This window comes from Mytilus edulis, chromosome 2 (genome assembly GCF_963676685.1).
Source record: "Mytilus edulis chromosome 2, xbMytEdul2.2, whole genome shotgun sequence".
Taxonomy (NCBI): Eukaryota; Metazoa; Mollusca; class Bivalvia; order Mytilida; family Mytilidae; genus Mytilus; species Mytilus edulis.
In genome coordinates this window covers 43,213,116-43,234,820 of record NC_092345.1, presented here as the reverse complement: position 1 = coordinate 43,234,820, position 21,705 = coordinate 43,213,116, and the positions used below count along the sequence as shown (strand labels likewise).

The 21,705-nt window shown below is 32.5% G+C and overlaps 1 protein-coding gene across 1 annotated transcript; it reads left to right on the top strand.

Moving 5' to 3' along the window:
* Positions 1 to 3,899: 3,899 nt before the first annotated feature.
* Positions 3,900 to 21,024, top strand: LOC139512180 (N-acetylneuraminate lyase-like). Its single transcript, XM_071299596.1, has 10 exons — positions 3,900 to 3,947; positions 6,670 to 6,731; positions 7,399 to 7,469; positions 10,168 to 10,255; positions 10,445 to 10,499; positions 10,819 to 10,894; positions 11,303 to 11,395; positions 11,886 to 12,022; positions 14,676 to 14,847; positions 20,600 to 21,024. Exons 1-10 carry the CDS (start codon positions 3,939 to 3,941, stop codon positions 20,758 to 20,760), a joined length of 924 nt encoding a protein of 307 aa, XP_071155697.1. The 5' UTR covers positions 3,900 to 3,938; the 3' UTR covers positions 20,761 to 21,024.
* The last annotated feature ends 681 nt before the right edge of the window (positions 21,025 to 21,705 follow it).

Below are 21,705 nucleotides of genomic sequence, written 5' to 3'. Positions count from 1 at the left end.
ATCTCTCGCCTCTCTTCTCCTTTTATAAATCAAGTTTATTTCCTTCTCATGAGTTTGAATGGCCATTTGTTATCTTTCGCCTCTCTTCTCTTTTTATAAATCAAGTTTATTTCCTTCTTATGAGTTTGAATGGCCATTTGTTATCTCTCGCCTCTCTTCTCTTTTTATAAATCTAGTTTATTTCCTTCTTATGAGTTTGAATGGCCATTCGTTATCTCTCGCCTCTCTTCTCTTTTTATAAATCAAGTTTATTTCCTTCTCATGAGTTTGAATGGCCATTTGTTATCTTTCGCCTCTCTTCTCTTTTTATAAATCAAGTTTATTTCCTTCTTATGAGTTTAAATGGCCATTCGTTATCTCTCGCCTCTCTTCTCTTTTTATAAATCAAGTTTATTTCCTTCTCATGAGTTTGAATGGCCATTTGTTATCTTTCGCCTCTCTTCTCTTTTTATAAATCAAGTTTATTTCCTTCTCATGAGTTTGAATGGCCATTCGTTATCTCTCGCCTCTCTTCTCTTTTTATAAATCAAGTTTATTTCCTTCTTATGAGTTTGAATGGCCATTTGTTATCTCTCGCCTCTCTTCTCTTTTTATAAATCAAGTTTATTTCCTTCTCATGAGTTTGAATGGCCATTTGTTATCTCTCGCCTCTCTTCTCTTTTTATAAATCAAGTTTATTTCCTTCTCATGAGTTTGAATGGCCATTTGTTATCTTTCGCCTCTCTTCTCTTTTTATAAATCAAGTTTATTTCCTTCTCATGAGTTTGAATGGCCATTCGTTATCTCTCGCCTCTCTTCTCTTTTTATAAATCAAGTTTATTTCCTTCTTATGAGTTTGAATGGCCATTTGTTATCTCTCGCCTCTCTTCTCTTTTATAAATTGATGATACTGCTAATTTAGTATCGAATGAGACACTATAGATATGATCATGGTTGTTACAATCATTCTTTAACGGATAGAGAACATATGATAATTATGATGTTATATTGTATTTACACTGTGTCATAGATCAAATGTTATCGTTCAGAGTATGTTTACTTGTTTTTGTGAGTATGTCTTTTGATGAGTTAAGCCATTTCAATTGATATTTCTTAGAGTGTCTTTCTATGTTGTGGTGTTAGACTGCTGTTTCATGTTAGGGCGAAGGTTGGTGTCTGGTAGAACGTTTAAACCCGCTGCATTTGTTGACACATATCCTAAGTCAGGAACATGTTGTTCAGTGGCTGTCGTTTGTTGATGTGGTTCATAAGTGTTTCTCGTTTCTCATTTTATATAAATAAGACCGTTGCTTTCCCTGTTTGATGATTTAATTCTAGTCATTTTGGGGCCCTTTACAGCTTGCTAATCGGTGTAAGCCATTATTCATGTATGATGGTTTACTTTTTACAAAGTGTGACGTGGATGGAGAGTTGCCCAATTGCCATTTATACCACATCTTCTGATATTCATGACAATGTCGGTCTCCCTAAAAGACCTGTCGGCTTAAACAAACAAGATCATACAAATGCCGATCATTTGACTGCTAAATACTACATTTCGCACCGTACGAATACAATTTGCTCCAATCCAAAGGCGTCGGAAAGTACTCAAAATAAAATCGTACATTTTATATCAAACAAGGTAGAGAAAAATTAAGGAGAGCAAAAAATATATTATGAGCGGATATAGTTTGAAAACAGATTTTTTTAAAACTTTCATTCAAATTTGCTATTCAACATTTTAACGAAAACAAATCACATTGTCAAAAAGTCAATTATAACTCTTCATATAGATTAAAGCATTAAAAAAAATGTTCGGTTCAGTAAACAAATTTAAATAATAATAGTGTCATTACTTATATTTAAACAATGCATAGGTATTGTTTAAAAAAAATATATATACGACATTTACTTGTTGTCTTCCCAAACGTTGAAATATAATAAAAGCATTTAAAATCAGATCTTTTTATAACTTATATAGATATAAAAAGATGTGTTTGTCAATAAGGTTAAATAGGTATTATACTGTACTGTTTACTTTGTTCTAATTAACAATCATTGTTGTCAAATTGAACAATGAAAGATAAAACTTCCTGCTTCAATAAATGCATAGTTTCGATTCAAAGAATCCAGAGTGACAACGGTAAATCCAACATTGAGGAAGGCTTCCTTGTGGTTTTGTTGTTTTGAATCTTTACATTTTGAGTATGAGATTTACTAGATCTAGGTCGTAAAGGTCCTATTACATGTTTGATTGCCAAGAGCGTTGAAATAATTCTGTGTGTATCCAATATGACACCTTGCTTTATTTTTCATTACCGCAATAACGTTTTGCGTTCGAGTTCATATACCATATATTATAAGTTACTTACAGTTTAGTGACTGTGTGAATCCTGTATTAATTTATAATTGACAATTCTTCAAAATAATAAGTATGATATCCAAATTGCAGATAGTATGTATGTGCCGTATAGTCATGAAAGCTGGTGCAGGGATATTATTACAGCATAAAATCAAATTAGTCACGGTGACAAGTACATTTTATACTACACTGATTTGAATAAAACTTATATCTCAGTTTAGTTCTCAGGGACAAATAAACTAATTTTTTTTTAAGTCATACACCATGGGGATTGTAGCAACATCAAAGAAAAAGTAGACATCTCTGACTGAACTGTTTTTTACGCTTAGTTGACTAGTAAAATTGATTTTCCTTCTTTTTGGTGTATCTGATTTTAATGAATATCTAAACTTAGGAAAATTAGCAACTGGAAAATCACATGATATATTTAGTATAAAAGCAGGGATCAGTTCTAAAAGTATCTATGGCAAATACTAGAAAATTTGAGATGGACTAAAAGTCATATAAAAACAATTGTTGACTTTTGAATTCAGTTGATACAATGATTTATCAAATTATTAGTGACATATACATGTAGTTGTTAATTTCTGTGTCATTTGGTCTCTTGTGAATAGTTGTCTCATTATAATCATACCACATCTTCCTTTTTTTATATTGTACAATAGAGTTCAGCAGGCGGAGACAAATTATTCAAACTCGCATATCAATTATAACGTCCACGTTCTAAGTTACTATTCACACGGAAGATAAATTTTGCTTCCATGTCCAACTTAAAGAAGATTCAGCAGGGTCGGATCCAGGTGAGGGCGTAATGGGAGTATGCCCCCCCCCCCCTTTAAAAAAAATATTGTAATCTGCTTATATTGTATTGAAAATGGCAATTTATTTTATTCATTAATCAAACACATGCTCTTTAACTATAAAACATACAGGCTCCAAGTCAGGAACCGTTACATTAGTGCATTTCACAATTATTGTACGGTTTTAAGCAAAAAATGGTCCAACAAATTTTTATCAGTGCAAGTTTCTTGGTATTCCGCCCATTCGTTTCCAAGAAGTCGCCGTAAATTGTATTCATGCGTGAATTTAGACGTCTAGTTCAAAGAGACATAGGGCGTTTTTGACGACTATATGCGTACTGGTCATAAGATGTATACTACATCAGTCATCTTATTCATTACAGTAACAACGTCAATATCCTTTGCAAAAAGGATTAGATATGTAATAAAATGGTAAGGTGAGATTTGTATTTCACAATCTAAAGAATGTTACGGTTCAAATGTTTCTATTTTAAAGATATAAAAATATAAAAATAAGACGATGTGGTTTGACTTCCAATGAGATGTAACTCTCCACAAGAGGCCATATGACATATAAACAAACAACTACAGTCCACCGTACGGCCTTGAACAATGAGCAAAGCCTGAGTGAAGTTTATTTCCTGCGGTATAATTTATTTTAGATCAAACAGCTAGATATGTAGTGTTACTTCATATAAACACGATAACATGTTAGATATGAATACAGAAAGTTTATCATAATAGATATACTCTAATCGCGATAATAGATATACACTATTAGTTTACAGGTCATCAACATGTCAATAGTAAGTTGAATTTTCATACAAAAGAAAAACAACGAATTTAAATTATTGAATTAGGATAAATGAAACTAGTCAATTGTAATGCATAAGAATTCAACACGTGATATTATTCCTCTTTTATTTGACTTTGAAGTTGTATTTTTATATTCACCTCCCTCTTCCAATATAAGACGTCTATAGTGATGTGTTGCAATGCGGAGCTGCTGAGGTTAACAGTAAATAATAAGTTAAAATTGCAGAACAAACAGACTAGAGTTTGTACGTTTGGTAGCTAAAAAAGATATCGTATTAACGAGCCCATTATAAGAACTATGTCCAATAATCAAGGATAAGTATGAAACAAACAAAAACAAGAATCAATGTGTCCATAGTACACGAATGCCTTATCCGCACTATCGTTTTCTTTGCTCAGTATCTTTAATTGGGCATTAAAATTAGAAAGATCATATCATAGGGAACATGTGTACTAAGTTTCAAGTTGATTCGACTTCCACTTCATCAAAAACTACCTCGACCAAAAATTTAAACCTGAAGCGGGACAGATGGACGAACAAACGAACGAACGGACGCACAGACCAGAAAACATAATGCCCATCAATGGGGCATACAATAAAAATGTTCTGACATTGAAACCCAGTCTGATAAAAAAAATCGTTTTATCCTTCTATTTGTACGATTTAACTCAACGGGAAATGGGCGAGATTAAACATAAAATATCCCTTTATAGATTTTACGCATCCGATACGCTCTTCTCGATTTACCTTCATCAAAACAGCTTTAAGCCAAATATTCAAAAGGCATTGATGTATAAGTACCGCGACGGGACATTACATTTGTTTTGTAACTCGCAAAACACTTTTACTAGTTTCTCAATAATTTTCAGTGCCTTCATAATTAGAAAAAAATCAGGAAATGTTGCTAATCAGACACTTATTCATCTGAGACCATAGGACTAGGATATAAGCAATTATTGGTCACCATACGGCATAAGCAATTTGCAGGGCCCTTTCCATAAAGTCCCGGGATAACTAAATGTATTACAATTTAAACGAAATTCCAACGGCGTTATTTATGCTTATAAATGTAAAAACAATACTAGCAAACAAAATCCAACGATAACTCTCATTGGCAATCATACCACATCTTCTTTTTATATAATGTACAAAAGAGTTTAGCAGTCGAATACAAACTTTTTAAACTTGTACAATTGCACAAACCTATCAAGAACTATCCTGGTTCCCGGGACTACGTTCCAGGTATTAGCTATTAGCATACTCTCTCACGAGGTTATATTGGTATATGTGTAACATACTTAATATTGCGATCGGGAACCAGTCTAACCAAGAACCTACCCGTGAAGCAAAAAATGTTCAACAGTTTAATCAGTAATCAAAACTATGTAAATAAATAGTACAAAATACACTCGTCATATCTGAAAACCAAACTCATAGTTACCAAACCAAAGAACAACACAAAGAAAGCACGAACCGTAAATGCAGAATGTAATGCTTCTGCTTTTGCTTTTTGGTAGCCGATATCGTTTCTGATTATTCTACCAATTTTGGTCAAACTACTGCACGCATATACTGATTTACCAGACATTTCTAACATGCTGTAAATATAAAAATGTGCTAATTTAAACAAACTGATTTCATTCTGTATGAATCAGATTACTGAGTCTTGGTTGATTCAAGACTCTTAGTAAGATGGTACTTGAAAGGAACAGCTACTGATATTTCGACTAAATCTGGTTGGTTTAATTAGTCTGTCAGAGACAATTTTGTAGACTAGTCCATTTACGATTGTACAAACGTACTAATCTCGATTTTCTTCTACATGATGCCCGGTCTCATTTTTCTAGCATATCAGTGACAGATGAGTGTTTGGTGTTTGATTTTGAAATCACAATGACAATGAGAGAAATATCACACTATCAACTAGGTATACTGGAGGAAACACCAATGAAACCAAATTGAAGCCATTTAACAGAGAAATTTTAATATTGAAACTGGGAGGTATAGCAAACCAAAAATTTTAGCAAGTGAAAGATACTGCAAACTTTGTAAAGATAAAGTGGAAGATGAAGTTCATTTTCTTTTACATTGTCCTCTATATAAAGACCTTCGAGAGAAGTTTGATATTTTCAAAAACCTTAATAATGATGATGATATTAAATCAACGATCTATTTACTTAACCCAGTAAATCTAGTTAACACCAGACAAATATGTAGTTATTTAAGTCAAGCTTTTGAAGCTCGTAATAATAATCTAATGTCAGTTGGTCTACCATAAGTATAATACTATGTAATACTGTGATATTATATATATAATTGGTACTTCAAATGTTTTCTTTATGTTGTATTTGCATAAATTGTCATGTTTAATGTGTTTATATCTTGGAATACGCATTGTATCATATGTGCTTTGTCCAATAAAATATTTGAATTTGAATTTGAATTGTACCATGTGTAAACAATACACGCTTCGCGTAGAAATAGTTAGTGTCTCGGGGACAATATTTGATATTGACCTCATAGCCAGTGAATATGTATGTATATACTATTTCAGCTCAACTTGGCAAGCTTGAAATCAATATAACTTTGTTAAACATGTAGGAAAGTAACTTTTCAGCACTTTACCTTGTAAACATAAGTTTTTGGAATGATCAATTGTAATTTTACTGTCATGCACATATGAAATAAAATACATGTATCGATATTTTCAGGAAAAGAAAATTTGGTTGGAAGGCCTTGTTCCTGCTGTCTTTACTCCGATGAAAGAAAATGGGTGAGTTCGAAATGTAACAAATAAACAATGGATGCATCGTTCAGTGCGCATTATAAAAGGTAATAACGACAACAATGTAACAGAAAATAAAAAAAAACCAAATAAACAAAAGTTTCGATACACATTATCTCGTCAACATAATGTTACAAAATCAGTACATACGTGTACATAGCAAAATAAAAAAAAGTAAAGGAACAGCGCTTCTATTGCTGTCCTTCTCAAATTTTAATTAGATTGTTCTTCTTAAAGTCACAGTGACGCCTCAAATATAGTCAAAAGGAAGTCTTGATTGTTTTCTCTCTCTTATATAGGAAATCATGTAAAAAGCTATTTTTGTATACGGCAAAGAGATCACAGCACGATGCTTGGCGCAGACCAAACCAGAAAGACATTTTGAGGTTACCGAACTTTCCTAAAGCATTATTTGGTGACAGTAAAGAACAATCAAAAGTACCAACATATCGTGACTAATTTAAAAAAAAAACATGTCAACTGTACAAAATGTATATGCATATAGTTAAACATTTACTAAAATGCTAATTTGTTGTAAAGGAAAGCGATAAATTTCCAAGTTTGTGTCTTATTTCTTACACATGACCTGGTTTTTAAAAAATAAATTACAGATAGAAAATTGATTTCTGTTGTTTTTTATTTTTTTATTTTGCAGTGACATAAATTTTTCACAGATTGAACCATACTGTGAATATCTAATAAACAACAATATTACAGAGATCTACGGTGAGAACAATTTTTTATTGCAATAGATTTAATCATTAGTAATAACATAAACGATACCATTTTTCTGATAACAGATACACAGAAGATGCTAAAGGGATATATGAACTCATTAGTCGAGGACAACGCCATAGTACACAAACGAAAAACAACCAAAAGACAAACAACAGTAACACAATTATACAGAAAACTGAACAACACAAATCCCGCCAAAAAAAGGGGCTGATGTCAGGTACTCTCAAAGGGTACGCAGATCCTTTCACAAGTGACACCTGTAGTGTTACTCCTATAAATTACTTTGATAAAAGCATCTAGCAATAACAGGTTTGAACTTGAATAATATTTAACCTTGATACATCACAAACTTTGTAAACAGTCACTCAAATACATTACCGAACCCTGAAACTTTACCAATATGAACTTCTGTTAGAAACGTATTTCATGACAAAGACCTGAAAAGAATGTTACCGGTACAAATGTATAAATAACACAGAAAAAATATCTTAATCAAATAAAAGTTAACAACGGATAAATATTTCGGATAAGAAATAGCCGTCACCAGTATCAATTACCGAAGTGTGTTATTGGTGAGAAATGGGAAATTTACGATTGATTTTTTTTTAAATCACGTTTGTAAATGTATAGATTATAGTTTGAAGTCGCTATATGTGTCAATATGAAGGTTAAGATCAAGATATGAAGCATACCTCTTACTAAAGTTAGTATATATATCTTTATTGCAAAATTACACCCATAACGGTCAAGCAATACAAACAAACAATTAAACATTTTAAATACAATGCAATACAATGAAATACAATAAAATATAATAAAACATATTTTAAGGTTCAAATTATAAATTGATGTATAAAACATAATCATGAGCTTGTCTGACATGGGTCTGACCCCCTCAGTTCTAAAGACTGCTTAATGAAGACACCAATATGACAAACAAGTTCAGGGATGGGGTTTAGAATGTGTTTTAGTTTATTAAATGCATCAAGATGTCGAAATAATGGTTCATAGTCTTTTAGATAAGCAAACAAATTAGAACGCAATGATATGTTAATGTCACAATACAACAAGAAATGAAATTCGTCATCTAGGACTCCACATTTTTTACATAATATTTGTGCTCTTGGAATGTTTCTGTACCTTCCCAATTATCATATTCCAAAGTTCAATAGAACTAGAACACATCCGCGAAATCGCAGGCATTCAGAGCGTAGTTTAAAGTATATAAAGTGTTGTTGGAAGAATTTTGTAAAATACTGAATGACTGGAGAATTTCAGCAAAAGTATCATAGGTCATAGGTTATTGGGGACAGGAAAATGTTTTTTTTTATCCCTCCACCTTTATTTCCAAAGTTCCCAAATTTTGGTTTTCTATCAATTTCAATATGAACATACATTTAGTATGTTATGAACATTTAAGTAAGGAGCCTGTAATCTTAGTGGTTGTCGTTTGTTTATGTGTTACATATTTGTTTTTCGTTAATTTTTTGTACATAAATAAGGCCACTAGTTTTCTCGTTTGAATTATTTTACATTGTCATTTCCGGGCCTTTCAAAGCTGAGTATGCGGTATGGGCTTTGTTCGTTTTTGAAGGCCGTACAGTGCCCTATACTTGTTAATTTCTGTGTCATTTTGGTCTCTTGTGGAGAGTTGTCTCAACATGGCAATCATACCACATCTTCTTTTTCTTGTAATCAATGAATTTTGTAAAAGATTTAATGACTGGAGAATTTCAGAAAAGGTATCAAAAGTTCACATGAATAATTTTAGCGCTTATCTGTATATTATGAACATTCATTACTAGTTATATAAATAAAGTGTATTTACTTTCAATTCAAAGTTAACTAATCGATCCATGGTGGTCATTGATATAGTATACAGACCCTCTCTATTTAATAAGCTCCAGTGGCGGATCCAGAGGGGGGGTTCCGGGGGTCCGCACCCCCCCTTTATTTTGGCCGATCAATGCATTTGAATCGGGACATATGTTTGCACCCCCCCCCCCCCCCTGCACCCCCCCTTTGCCCTGGGCTAGCACCCCCCCCCCCCCCCTTTTCGAAAATTCCTGCATCCGCCACTGAGCTCTGTGACCGCCGTATACAGAAAAACGCAAACCGGAAGTCTAATCTGACTTAAAATTTCGTCCAATGACGGGACAATATCCGGATGCCTTTATTCTCGTTTTTCTCCCAAAATAACTCAATCTGAATAATCATATGAATGGATGACAAATGCGACTATGCACTGTATCTATAGGACACAGAGGCGTGTTGATTAATTTATTGTGGAAAGAAGAGAAGCGACACACAATATGAGGTCTTCTCGTTTAATAGTATAGATATATCATATGCAAGCACTCATTGAAATGTGGCCTGGTTGCTGAGTGACATAACTTAATATATATGCCTGAAAGTGAAATTAAAAAGCTTTGCAATATACTCATAACTTTTAATCTAGCTTTTAATCAAATAAAGTTATGTCCATGCAATTCCTGGCCGCATTTATATAAGGTTTAACTAATGTGCATGTATACAGATGTTTACCGAAATAAACAGACTGAGTGTTCTTTTACTGAATAGTTCAAAAGGTGGTCATTTATTTGTAATTCGTAGTAGAAATCACATAAACCAATTGTGTTTAAACAAATAAAACCAATGAATATAACAATTTCGAAATGTACTGCAGTGAATGGAACTACAGGTGAAGGGAAGTCATTAACAAAAGAAGAAAGAAAAGAAGTCGTAGAACATTGGATTAAAGTTTCCAAGAAGAGGTACGGAATCGATATTTAGGAAAACTGCCATTTTTTTCATTTCAGTAAACCCATCTACATTATAGTATGAATACCAACATGAAACGAAACACATGCAATGTATTTGATTGAAATCATCTTACATAATAAAAAAAAAAAACAATTTGTTATGCTCTATTCTGAATACAGTTGTATTTTTCTTTTTTTAAGACTGATTGTAATTGTGCATGTTGGCTGCATTAACGTGAAAGAAAGTCAAGAATTGGTATGTTAATTCTGTGGTAGTCTTTGGGAGAAAACGGGTATTGTATATATATATATATATATAGTCATGATACAAAACTCGTGTATGCGCTTTTAAAAACAAGGAGAAGTGGTATAATTACCAATGATACAAGTTGTCAGAAAAGTTCAAATGAAGTGAGTGTAAGAATTACATGTATAAGGAACCATGACCGCATTTTAAATAACATTTTAAAATGTTAATATAGTGCCATTTGGTATTTTAAATGTTTGTTTATTATATCATACACCATTTAGTACAATAGTGCAATGAGTTTTAACCATTTTTTTAAATTTCTTAGGCTAGACATGCTCAAGATGTCGGTGCTGATGCTGTGGCATCGTTACCGTCTTTATTCTTTAAACCGTCAAACATAGGTAAGTAAAGTTGTATGGTAATATTGTCAATGTGTTTTTCGTTTGAAGAATTTGCTGATAATATTGTTTTTTAACAGTTTTTATTTAATTCATCCACATATTTAGAATGTAGGAAATGGTACGGACACCTGTCTATAGTTGTAATTTTAGATGTCGTTGGTAATATGCTGTCTTAATCAATGGTATCTCTATTCATTCATATCAATAATCTTAATTATCAACTATCATGTTGTTCAGATTGTTGTATATTAAAACAAGTAAAAATAGACCCCAGAATAAGTTATACAGTTTCAGGAAATCAGAAGTCACGATTTCTAAGCATAGTCGAATCTTTATAGTCATAATTATAACATTTAAGAGTCAGTTTCAAAGAAACGTATTTTTTTTCTTCAAGATTTTATTTTACAGATGCCCTCGTTCATCACTGTGCAGAGATTGCTAAAAGTGCACCAACACTGCCTTTTATTTATTACCATCTCCCAATAATGACGGGAGTAGAATGTAAGTATAAGTATTAGTATACATTTATATCTAGTTTGTCTATTGTATTGAAAGCTTCACCAGTTATGTTTTGCAAAATACGGATTCTAAACTGAAACGTACTTCACTTTACTAAATAAATCATGTCATAGGAATGAACACCAATGGTAATCACACTGCCATTCATTACGAAGATCAATGCAAAACAAATAGTTAACTGAAATTGTGTTAAATTTCATTGAAGGGGAATAAGAGGGATCGGGGGTCTAAATTAAAAAGATAATAATAATAATTTATCAAATTGTAGTATATATCATGCTTCTTATGTCAAAGTTGTAAAGAATGAATCATTATACATTGCATTTCTGTAATTTAACACAATTTGTTTTTACTAGTTTGACGATTAAACGAAGAATTCACAATGCCGATTAAAAGACTGCACTCAGTTACTGAGTTTCTTAAGCTTGTTTTCAAGTACTCTTTCATATTTGTTTCAATATTTATATTTAAGTAAACATGGAGGACTTTTCATATAGAGCACAGAAAGAGATACCAAACTTTGGAGGAATAAAATTTTCTTCTAAAGACCTTCCAGATATGATTGGAGTGGTTTTCAGTGGTGTAAATGTTCTGTTTGGTTGCGATGAGGTAACGTTTAGTTTCTTCGTTATCATCAGTATTAATATTTTTATCATCATCAACTCTGCTTAAATTATATTGAACCAGCCACAAAAAGGGCAGCAATTTGTTTTTTCCCCCATGATACTCACCTAATTTTAGAAACGCTGACTGTAATATTAATTTGCGCTTGAATTGGTTGATTAATTGATTGATTGGTGTTTAACGCCACTTTTAGCACCATTTGACACTTCGTGGCGGTAAGATTTTTATTTAAGGAATGACTGTAATATTTTTTCTGTCTATGAAGAAATAACATAAAAAATTTGGTGCACACTGAATAACGCGCGTAGCTTGTTATTTAACCCTCTTGCTGCCGGAGGGACACATATGTCCAAACCGGCAGTGCCGGAGGGACACATATGTCCATGGATAAATTTATGCAAGCTTCTCATCAATGCTGTATCTCTTTCAATTAAAATACCGAAGATAAAACAGAGTTATGTTTTCTCCAGTGGGTCCCAAATGTATTGGTCAATATGTCGTGACGTCATATATCGAATGACGTCGTTGTTTGGCATGTTACGTCACAGACGTTGTTCTGTCGTATTTTCCGGCATATGAAATGCAACCTTGAAAAACGGTCGGCAGCAAGAGGGTTAACAGTGTGCACCACATTTTTTATGTTATTTCGAATAGACAGAAAAAATATTACAGTCATTTCTTATAATTTAATTCTACATTCCATTTTAAACCGTAGAAAACAATGAAAAAACGTTGATGACGTCACGGTCACATGACTAAATTATGTCTATGGGCTCATAACAAAATAACGTCAGCCAATCAGAAGACACGTTACATCCAAAATTAAATTATTGAAATTTGTTTCCCGATATATAATATAATCAAAACCCCCAAAACTGGAAACAAAATTAAGTGACTTAATATTTAATTTGTAAAAAAAAATTACCTTTAATTATTTCATTAAACTTTTTATGGTTTATATATATAAACACGATTGTCAACACGATTTAATAACAACATTTTCGTATAATAACATCTTATATCAGTACCGTTGTGCAAATTTTTAGACTGATATATTTTTTTCCTTATCTGCATAGTATCGCCTATTCTAGACGATCCGGTACGTAGTAAATTTGCTGGTTGGTCCTTTATATATGGGCGTTTTTCAATAAAAGCATACATTTCAGACCTAAAAAAAATGAAAATCAACTTGTCTAAAATTTAATTTCAAGATTTATTTTGAATACCTCTATAATAGACCTGTTTGTAAACAAAAAGTGCAATCTTAAATATTCTTTAAAATGATATTATTTTCATAATTTGTGTACTGTTTCGTAGGGGACTTTTGTCCCCTACGAAACTTCTTCTAAACACACATGTTTTTTGCAATTTTAAATGTTTCCTATAGACATTCCAGTTTGTTTACTTTAAATACTAGAAAAATATCATTTTTTTTCTGAATTAGTAAATCATTTTTATCGATAAAGATTAGACAGCACTTCACATATGAAGGTTCAACTCATGTTACGTAGTGGACATTTTGATGCGTTTCGTAGTGGACAAAACCGTTTCGTAGTGGACAAAAAGTTTCGTAGTTGACATCAACCCTATTATATGTTAATAAAATCATAATAAAAATTACATGAAACTAACCCTTGTTATTTGTTTTGCACGAATATAATTGAAAAAAGATTAAAAAAAGACTACATGGTAGTGGTAGTGTCCACTACGAAACGTTTTTCTCCCATACTTGTTTCGTAGGGGACCGTTTCGTAAGGGACGTATTCGCATGCTTTATTTTTTCCCCACAATCCCTATATTGCAGTAGTAACCAGACTGATTGTATTCATCAAAGCATTTATCAAGCTGTACACTGATATTTTTTTCATAATTTTAAAACCAGATACTGAAGGAGATTTGATCCGTTTCGTAGGGGACATTATCAAAAATACGGTATCACTCTGGTCCATTTGATGTGCTCAATTTTTCTTACCAACAATTTAATTGCCGTTATAAAAGCATCACTTCTTTTGTAAGACCCTAATGTTTATATCTCTTGCAAACAAAAATTACATTGATTTTATAAAACTGTTTATTGGCAAATTTTAATGACTTCGTTTCGTAGTGGACAATTTGTGAGGGACACACCTTCTGAAATTAAAAAACCTATATTGAAAGCTGTTTATTCGAATATGTTGGCTCTGAACATACTTTTGAATTATTAAAGAACTTATGTAAAGTAAAAAAACATTAATTTCTTCATTTTTTTACGATATTTTAGAGTATGAATGTTGAACAGGCGGTCTAGGGACATGCCATTTTGGTTGTTTTGAACCATTCAGGAGTCAATATCTTATCAATCCCTATAAAAAATAAACTATTTCTTTGCTTACTGTATTGTTAAAACTTGTGACACTTGAAGAAGGCCATTTGTTGAGCCGAAATATTTGTCAGCACGAATTAATAACAACATTTTCGTATTATAACATCTTATATCAGTACCGTTGTGCAAATCTTTAGACTGATATAATTTTTTCCTTATCTGCATAGTATCGCCTATTCTAGACGATCCGGTACAAAGTAAATTTGCTGGTTGGTCGTTTTTATAGACTTTTATATATATATATATATATATATATATATATATATATATTTCTAGCAATTTGTTGGTGGTTTAGCAATGGGTGCACATGGTGGGGTTGGTAGTTTGTATAATTTTATGCCGAAGATTTACCATAAAATGATAGCGTTGATAAAACAAGGGAGTCTGCCAGAGGCCAGAGAAGAACAAATGAAAGGACAAAGATTATGTCGTGTTATGTATAAGTATGGTAAGTTAATAAGCAAATTAGGAAAGTTGTTGATTATATATCTTATTATAAGTAAACAGGTTTTACCTAAAGATTATAAATTCAATAAAAAAATATTTTTCCTCTGGCAAAAGACAAGCGGAAGATATTTAAGAAACATTCAAACTCATAAGTCGGAAAAAACGCAATGCTAAAAAATAATAATAATAAAACAAACAAATAGTGCACAAAAAGCAACATAGAAAACTAAAGACTGAGCAACACGAACCCCACAAAAGAACTTGGGGTTATTTCAGGTCCTCCGGAAGGGCAAGCAGATCCTGCTCCAAATGTTGCACCGTCGCAATTTATCATAAATACTTGACCCATTTCCCATGTTATAACAGGAGATCTTAACATCGTTCAAGACCGAGAGTTAAAATCATTCCTCAGTAAAGGACCTAAATATCGTCCCCCGTCAATTATTAATTGGAATGAGTGTCGTAATATCATCCACGACTCACTCCATACTTACTGTATGAAATGGATAAAACGGGAAAAAGCTGACAACAAATCTTTGGACTCTTTTTTTAATTCAGTAATGAAGATAGTTGATATACGTATTCAACATTTTAAAGAACATTTTACTATTAACAATAACCACAAAAAACCTATTTCTCGTATCAAACATAAACTAAAAGAACAGCCAAGAAATTTGTTTTTGTCCCGGCCGATAAAGCTGCTAATAATATTATTATTGTTTGACGTAAATTTTACATTGAGGTTTGAAAAAAGAAATCACCAATTCACCAACATTCCAACTGACTCCATTTTCAGAAAACGACATCTGTAACAAACATAAACTTTTAGCTACCGCTTTACAAGCAGAGCCAAATACAATGAAAGTCCCAACTATGTACTGGCTTCCGAAGATACATAAAACACCTTACAAATATAGATTTATTTCGTCTTCAAGCCATTGTTCCACTACTAAATTGTCTATTCTTACCAGCACACTTGGTACAATTAAAAACCTGATAATAAATTGTTCAAATAAGGCCTTCGAAAATAGTGGAATTAATTACTTTTGGAGTGTCAAGAACTCGTTGGAAGTACTTGATAAATTGCATGCTTATATTGGTGATTTTAAATCTGTTCAAAGTTTTGATTTTTCTACCCTGTATACCACATTGCCTCACATTCTCATTAAGAAAAAATTCACACACCTAATTAAATGGGCATTTAAAAAGTCAGAATGTGAATATATATGTTCAAACTCTTTTAGGTCATTTTTTAGTAGCAATTAACAAAAAAACTATGTCAATTGGACATGCTTTGATTAAGAAATAATTCATGGAAGCCATAGATTTGTTGGAAATTTACACATGGCCTGGGCCGTGATATTCGAATTTTATCCTGAGCGTTAGCGAGGGATAAAATTAACGAATATCACGGCCCAGGCCATGTGTAAATTTACAACAAATCTATGGCTTCCATGAATTATTTCGATTCTAATAGGACAAATACGATCATTAAAAAACTGAAGCGATGATGGGTATACCGTGTGTGTGGCTGTTCTATTTTACCCACTGTTCGGTAAATGTAAAACAAATCACATAAATCTGCATGAATGATTTCTTAACTAACCGCTAGAAAAAAAAGTGATTACTTTTTTTACTTCTCAGTAAACCCAACATTTGCAATTTTAGATTTGCATTTTTTATCGTAAGCTACCGTCAAATTCACTGTTGACATGTTGTAACCAAGGAGCCGCCATGTTGACTTGCTGAAATCATTAAATGTGCGAATATTGCAATAGAACAGAAAACAAGCAACACCTACCTCAATACTTTATTTTAATGCAATTGTATCCGAGTTTAGAAGGTAAACGCAATCGAAAAACCTTCAGCTTTGACGTTTTCATTCGTATAACGTCATGTTTTGAAATGACGTTAATGCGCAAAAATCACTACTGGAATTTCGCGGAATTTTAAATTGTTTTGTTTTTGTCCATTTTTCCGTTCTCTAATGTGTAAATTCTTTTTGTTATGCATCAGAATCAGAATAAATGTTCTGTAGGGTTTTATTCAATTGTAATTGTTAACACAGCGAAATCCACAACCGTTTACACATAGGTTACGATACATGTGGATTTACGTGGGAGGCATATTTAAACAGCCATTTGTGTACATCTTGGAGTCTGCGCTAAGTATAGATATATCGAGAATTTTATCACGGTGTTGTTTACAAAGCGAAAGAAGCACGTCATATTAGAATACTTAATTACACCTTATATAAGAAAGCAAGATTTTGATTGGTTGATAGCCAGTGTATTTTTCGCATATTCTAATATGTTTTCCTCATTTCAAACGAATTTGCCTGTTTTTCACCACTGCCGGTGAATTTGCCTCAAATACCATGGTATTTGCCATTTTGGATATTCCTTTTTTACCCTCGCGAGCAGCTTCCCGCCAAAAGATTTCGGATATGACGTTACATAATGAAAGCGAGCTAACGCGTATTAGAACATGTATAATTCCCGCGGTTCTATGATAATATCCACTTATACCCTAAATTATGCATAAACATGTTTATGAATTGCAGCTTGATAGTATTTATCTGCACATGTACAGAGAGTTTCAATCCAAATCTATTCGGTGTAATTAAACAGATATATCATGTTATGGAGGGGTATTTGCGATAAATACCAGTCTTGGGACAGAATTTCCCTTGACTGGTATTTTTCGCAAATACCCCTCCATAACATGATATATCTGTTCAATATATGCCCTTGAATTTTTACTAGATAACATTTTTGTTCGCTTTGGGGATTCCGTATATCGTCAGATTATCGGAATTCCAATGGGGACTAACTGTGCACCACTTATTGCGGACCTGTTTTTGTATTCCTATGAGTTACAATTTATGACAAAAATAAGCAAAGACCCATCGAAACAACATCTGATAAACAAACTTAATAATACTTTTAGATATTTGGATGATATTTTGGCTCTCAATAATGACGACTTCAGTATGTATATTAAAGAAATTTATCCGGTTGAACTTACTTTAAATAAAGCTAATACTAACAATGACCACTGCCCTTTCCTCAATCTTGATATCTATATCACTAACGGAAAGCTGAATACTAAAATTTATGATAAACGAGATGATTCTTTCATTTCCTATCGTTAATTATCCATTTTTAGATGGTGACGTTCCCTTGTGAGAGAAATTTATGTATTACTGAAAAATTATTACACCAGGGTTTTCGATATCACAAACTAGTCAAAACATTTACTAAATTTTATCATCGGTATAAGGACATCATTCGTAAATATATCTCAACATGCAGACTTCTTATACGTTCAGGTATTTCACATCCAATTTTTTATGGAAATATTCTTTATAAAGCACAAAGGTGTCAGTATTCACCTCAAAAACTAACAAAACCTTTGAATAGACTTATTAAGAAGGGATATAGTTACGATACTGTTGTCAGGTCATTAAAGATTGCATATTTTGGCGTTAATATTGATTCACTAATAGGGTCTTTGCATCGGAACTAAACACATTTATTCAAAAACCAGTTGTTGACATGACACGGGTTATGTTCTTCTCATATATGTTATGATGGTATGATACTAAACCCCTAACGGGAAGGATTGTGCCTGATGTTCATATGATGAAATCATAATCTTTCAGTCAGTTTAATTGAAGTCTGGAGCTGGCATGTCAGTTAACTGCTAGTAGTCTGTTGTTATTTGTGTATTATTGTCATTTTGTTTATTTTCTTTGGTTACATCTTCTGACATCAGACTCGGACTTCTCTTGAACTGAATTTTAATGTGCGTATTGTTGTGCGTTTACTTTTCTACATTGGCTAGAGGTATAGGGGGAGGGTTGAGATCTCACAAACATGTTTAACCCCGCCGCATTTTTGCGCCTGTCCCAAGTCAGGAGCCTCTGGCCTTTGTTAGTCTTGTATTATTTTAATTTTAGTTTCTTGTGTACAATTTGGAAATTAGTATGGCGTTCATTATCACTGAACTAGTATATATTTGTTTAGGGGCCAGTTGAAGGACGCCTCCGGGTGCGGGAATTTCTCGCTACATTGAAGACCTGTTGGTGACCTTCTGCTGGGTTTTTTTCTATGGTCGGGTTGTTGTCTCTTTGGCACATTCCCCATTTCCATTCTCAATTTTATTACTCATCATGAGACTTCTAGTCTTTGTATTCTCGACCTTCCTATAGTAGTAAGCTGGGCATATTTTGACTCTACTTTTCAATATTTTTTCGTTCTATTATTTTTATCAAAATCATGTTGGTAGCTGCACTGTGCAGTTTTGTAATGGTTCTTTTAGTTTTCCATCTAGGTAACTCACCATAATCTGTTAAATTTTAAAACAGTCTACTATTATCTGGCCTATGTATTATTTGTTTGTTATATATGGTGGGGTCTTAAGAGTCGGGTGTTGACGGCCTGTTATACATTCCGGTATATTCTACTTTTATAATATCGATTTTTGTCTCGTCTAATGCAAAAGTTGCAGAATTTATTGTCCTTCCCATTATTTTCATGTTTCACTGACTGCTTGAAAAGATTGTGTTTTGTCATATGCGATACTCACTTATTATGAGTAGTATTATAGGAAAACTACATTTGGTATATGGAAACATTGTAAGGTCTACATGTCCGTACGACAGGATTAATCTTACCTCGACCACATATAATAGACCAGTGATAAAAATGTTATTGGTTTAGGAGTAAAGTCCGTATTTCAGACAATATAAGTAGTTATGGATTAAATGTATTTGGTAAATGGGATGGTTTCAAGGTATAACATATATTGTAAGACAGGGGTCATCTGACTTGTCCTCATTTTTAAGGTTCATAGGTCATTGTTATAAAATAAAAATTGTAATTATGTCTTTTTCTCTGATACTATAAGCAATTATTGTAGTTTAAAAAAAAAATTGTGCAATGTGTGAACAAAATTCGTAATAAGTAAAGTAGGAGAGACATCTCAGCGTGTGTGCTATTAAAATATGCCATATGACCTTGTCCTTTTATCTACTGACATCGATTTAAAAAGATTTTCTTCATAGCGTGGTCTGAAATTTTGTTTTAATAGGTTGGTCACAAACCCAAAAGATATCCCCTGGAGACCAAAAGTTTAACAAAATATTAGTCTATCATTCGTCGTTGTGAACTTGTCAATGACCTTCGACATCAGCAAAGAAAGCTTCTTTTGAAATACAGCTTTGAAAACTTTTAAGATAGTGTGAGAATGACCCAAAAGGTATTGTCCACAGACAAAAAAAACTTGTGACGTCCGGTCACCTTTATAACCTGCCGGTTTTCAACATCGTGTAAGCTGACTAGGATCATGGCGTATTCATCAAGGCGTTTGACAATGCTTTAAATGCTGTTTTATTTTAAATATAAAATTGCAAAGAGTATGAAAAGGTCGAAGTATACTTCAATTAGACACGTATCCTACATATATACTGGTCAACATTTTTATTTCAATAATAGACATGTGTCAAACAATATGTAAAAGTGTTCAACATGGAACTTGTGTGTTTTCTCTCATTATTATATGATACGTACATCGTACACTTATTTCACTTCTAATAAAAATGATAAATCACAAGAAAAAGATAGAGAGAGATATTTACTTTTTCGTGCATTTGCTTGTCTACTATTATTGATTCTACAATAAATATAAAAAATTGTTAGCGAATTCTGAAAATCTGTGCTTAAAATGTAACATGATATTAAATTTTTCAGGCAATCTTCAAGGCGGAAATGTTGCTGCTTTAAAACAAATTATGTCATATACGGGAGTAGAGATGGGACCACCAAGGTCGCCAATGAGAGAATGTACAAAAGAAGAAAAAGAAAAATTCAAAAACGAACTTAAAGCTATAGGATTCTTTGAGTGGCTATAGTTCATAGTATATAGTACATTGTATATTTCATATATACTATAAAAAAAAATCCAATTGGAAAAGGACGTCTTGTTAATTCGTTCAAAAACATAAAAAAGAAGACAATTATAGTTTTTCAGGTGGACTGTCATGGTAGTTTTATTATTTTTTTTTTTATCAAATATTAGTTGTTCCTATTTTTGAAAGATATTTTCTTCGCTGCTGTTATTGTAGTTTGAAAAAAATCAGTGCACTGTATGAAAAAATTAAAAATTAAGTGTGGAATTTTATTATCAAAGTAGCAATGTGTAAAAAAAAAAGAGGCGCCATATACCAAACGAACATCAAAACTTTTTGGTCGATGCAATGGCAAAAAACGAAAAAAGACAAACAGACAAACAGCAGTATACAAAACTCTACATGAAATTGAGCAACTTGAACCATAAAAAAAACCCAGAAGTGATCTTCGGGGCTACGAAAGTGTTAGAGATTTTCAGAAACCACTTCCTGTTTGGAGGTACTTAGATAGGTTAGCTATCTTTTTAATCAATGAATATGGAATTGTTCGTTAATGTATATTAACGATTGTGGAAACGTTGCAAGATTTCGCGTTCAACTCCTTGTTTGAATTACCATAATTAAGGTAAGAACAAAATCTAAAAATGACACTCCTATATGCATTAAAGACAGATAACCTACAAAATGTAGCTGGTAAGTTGATGTACAAATTTATTGTTTGAAAATAAGAGGACAGCTCTCTCATTTGATATAGTGCACACATATTTCTTTTGTAAATTTTCGACTACATTTTCTACAATGGATATACATGAAACCAAAGCAAATTTGAATCAAAAGATGCATCAGAAAATGTTACGGTGGGAAAAATAAACATGCACAAAAATAAAAGGAAGATTCTTTGAAATTTTCATTGAAATGCGTTTAGAGATTAAGATTCAGTTACAAATA

What these genes read in the sequence shown, in the direction of transcription:
- LOC139512180 (XM_071299596.1), top strand. An exon ending in AATAATGACGGGAGTAGAAT is followed by an intron (nt 11,396 to 11,885) that starts GTAAGTATAAGT and finishes TTTATATTTAAG; the next exon opens with TAAACATGGAGGACTTTTCA. An exon ending in TCGTGTTATGTATAAGTATG is followed by an intron (nt 14,848 to 20,599) that starts GTAAGTTAATAA and finishes TAAATTTTTCAG; the next exon opens with GCAATCTTCAAGGCGGAAAT.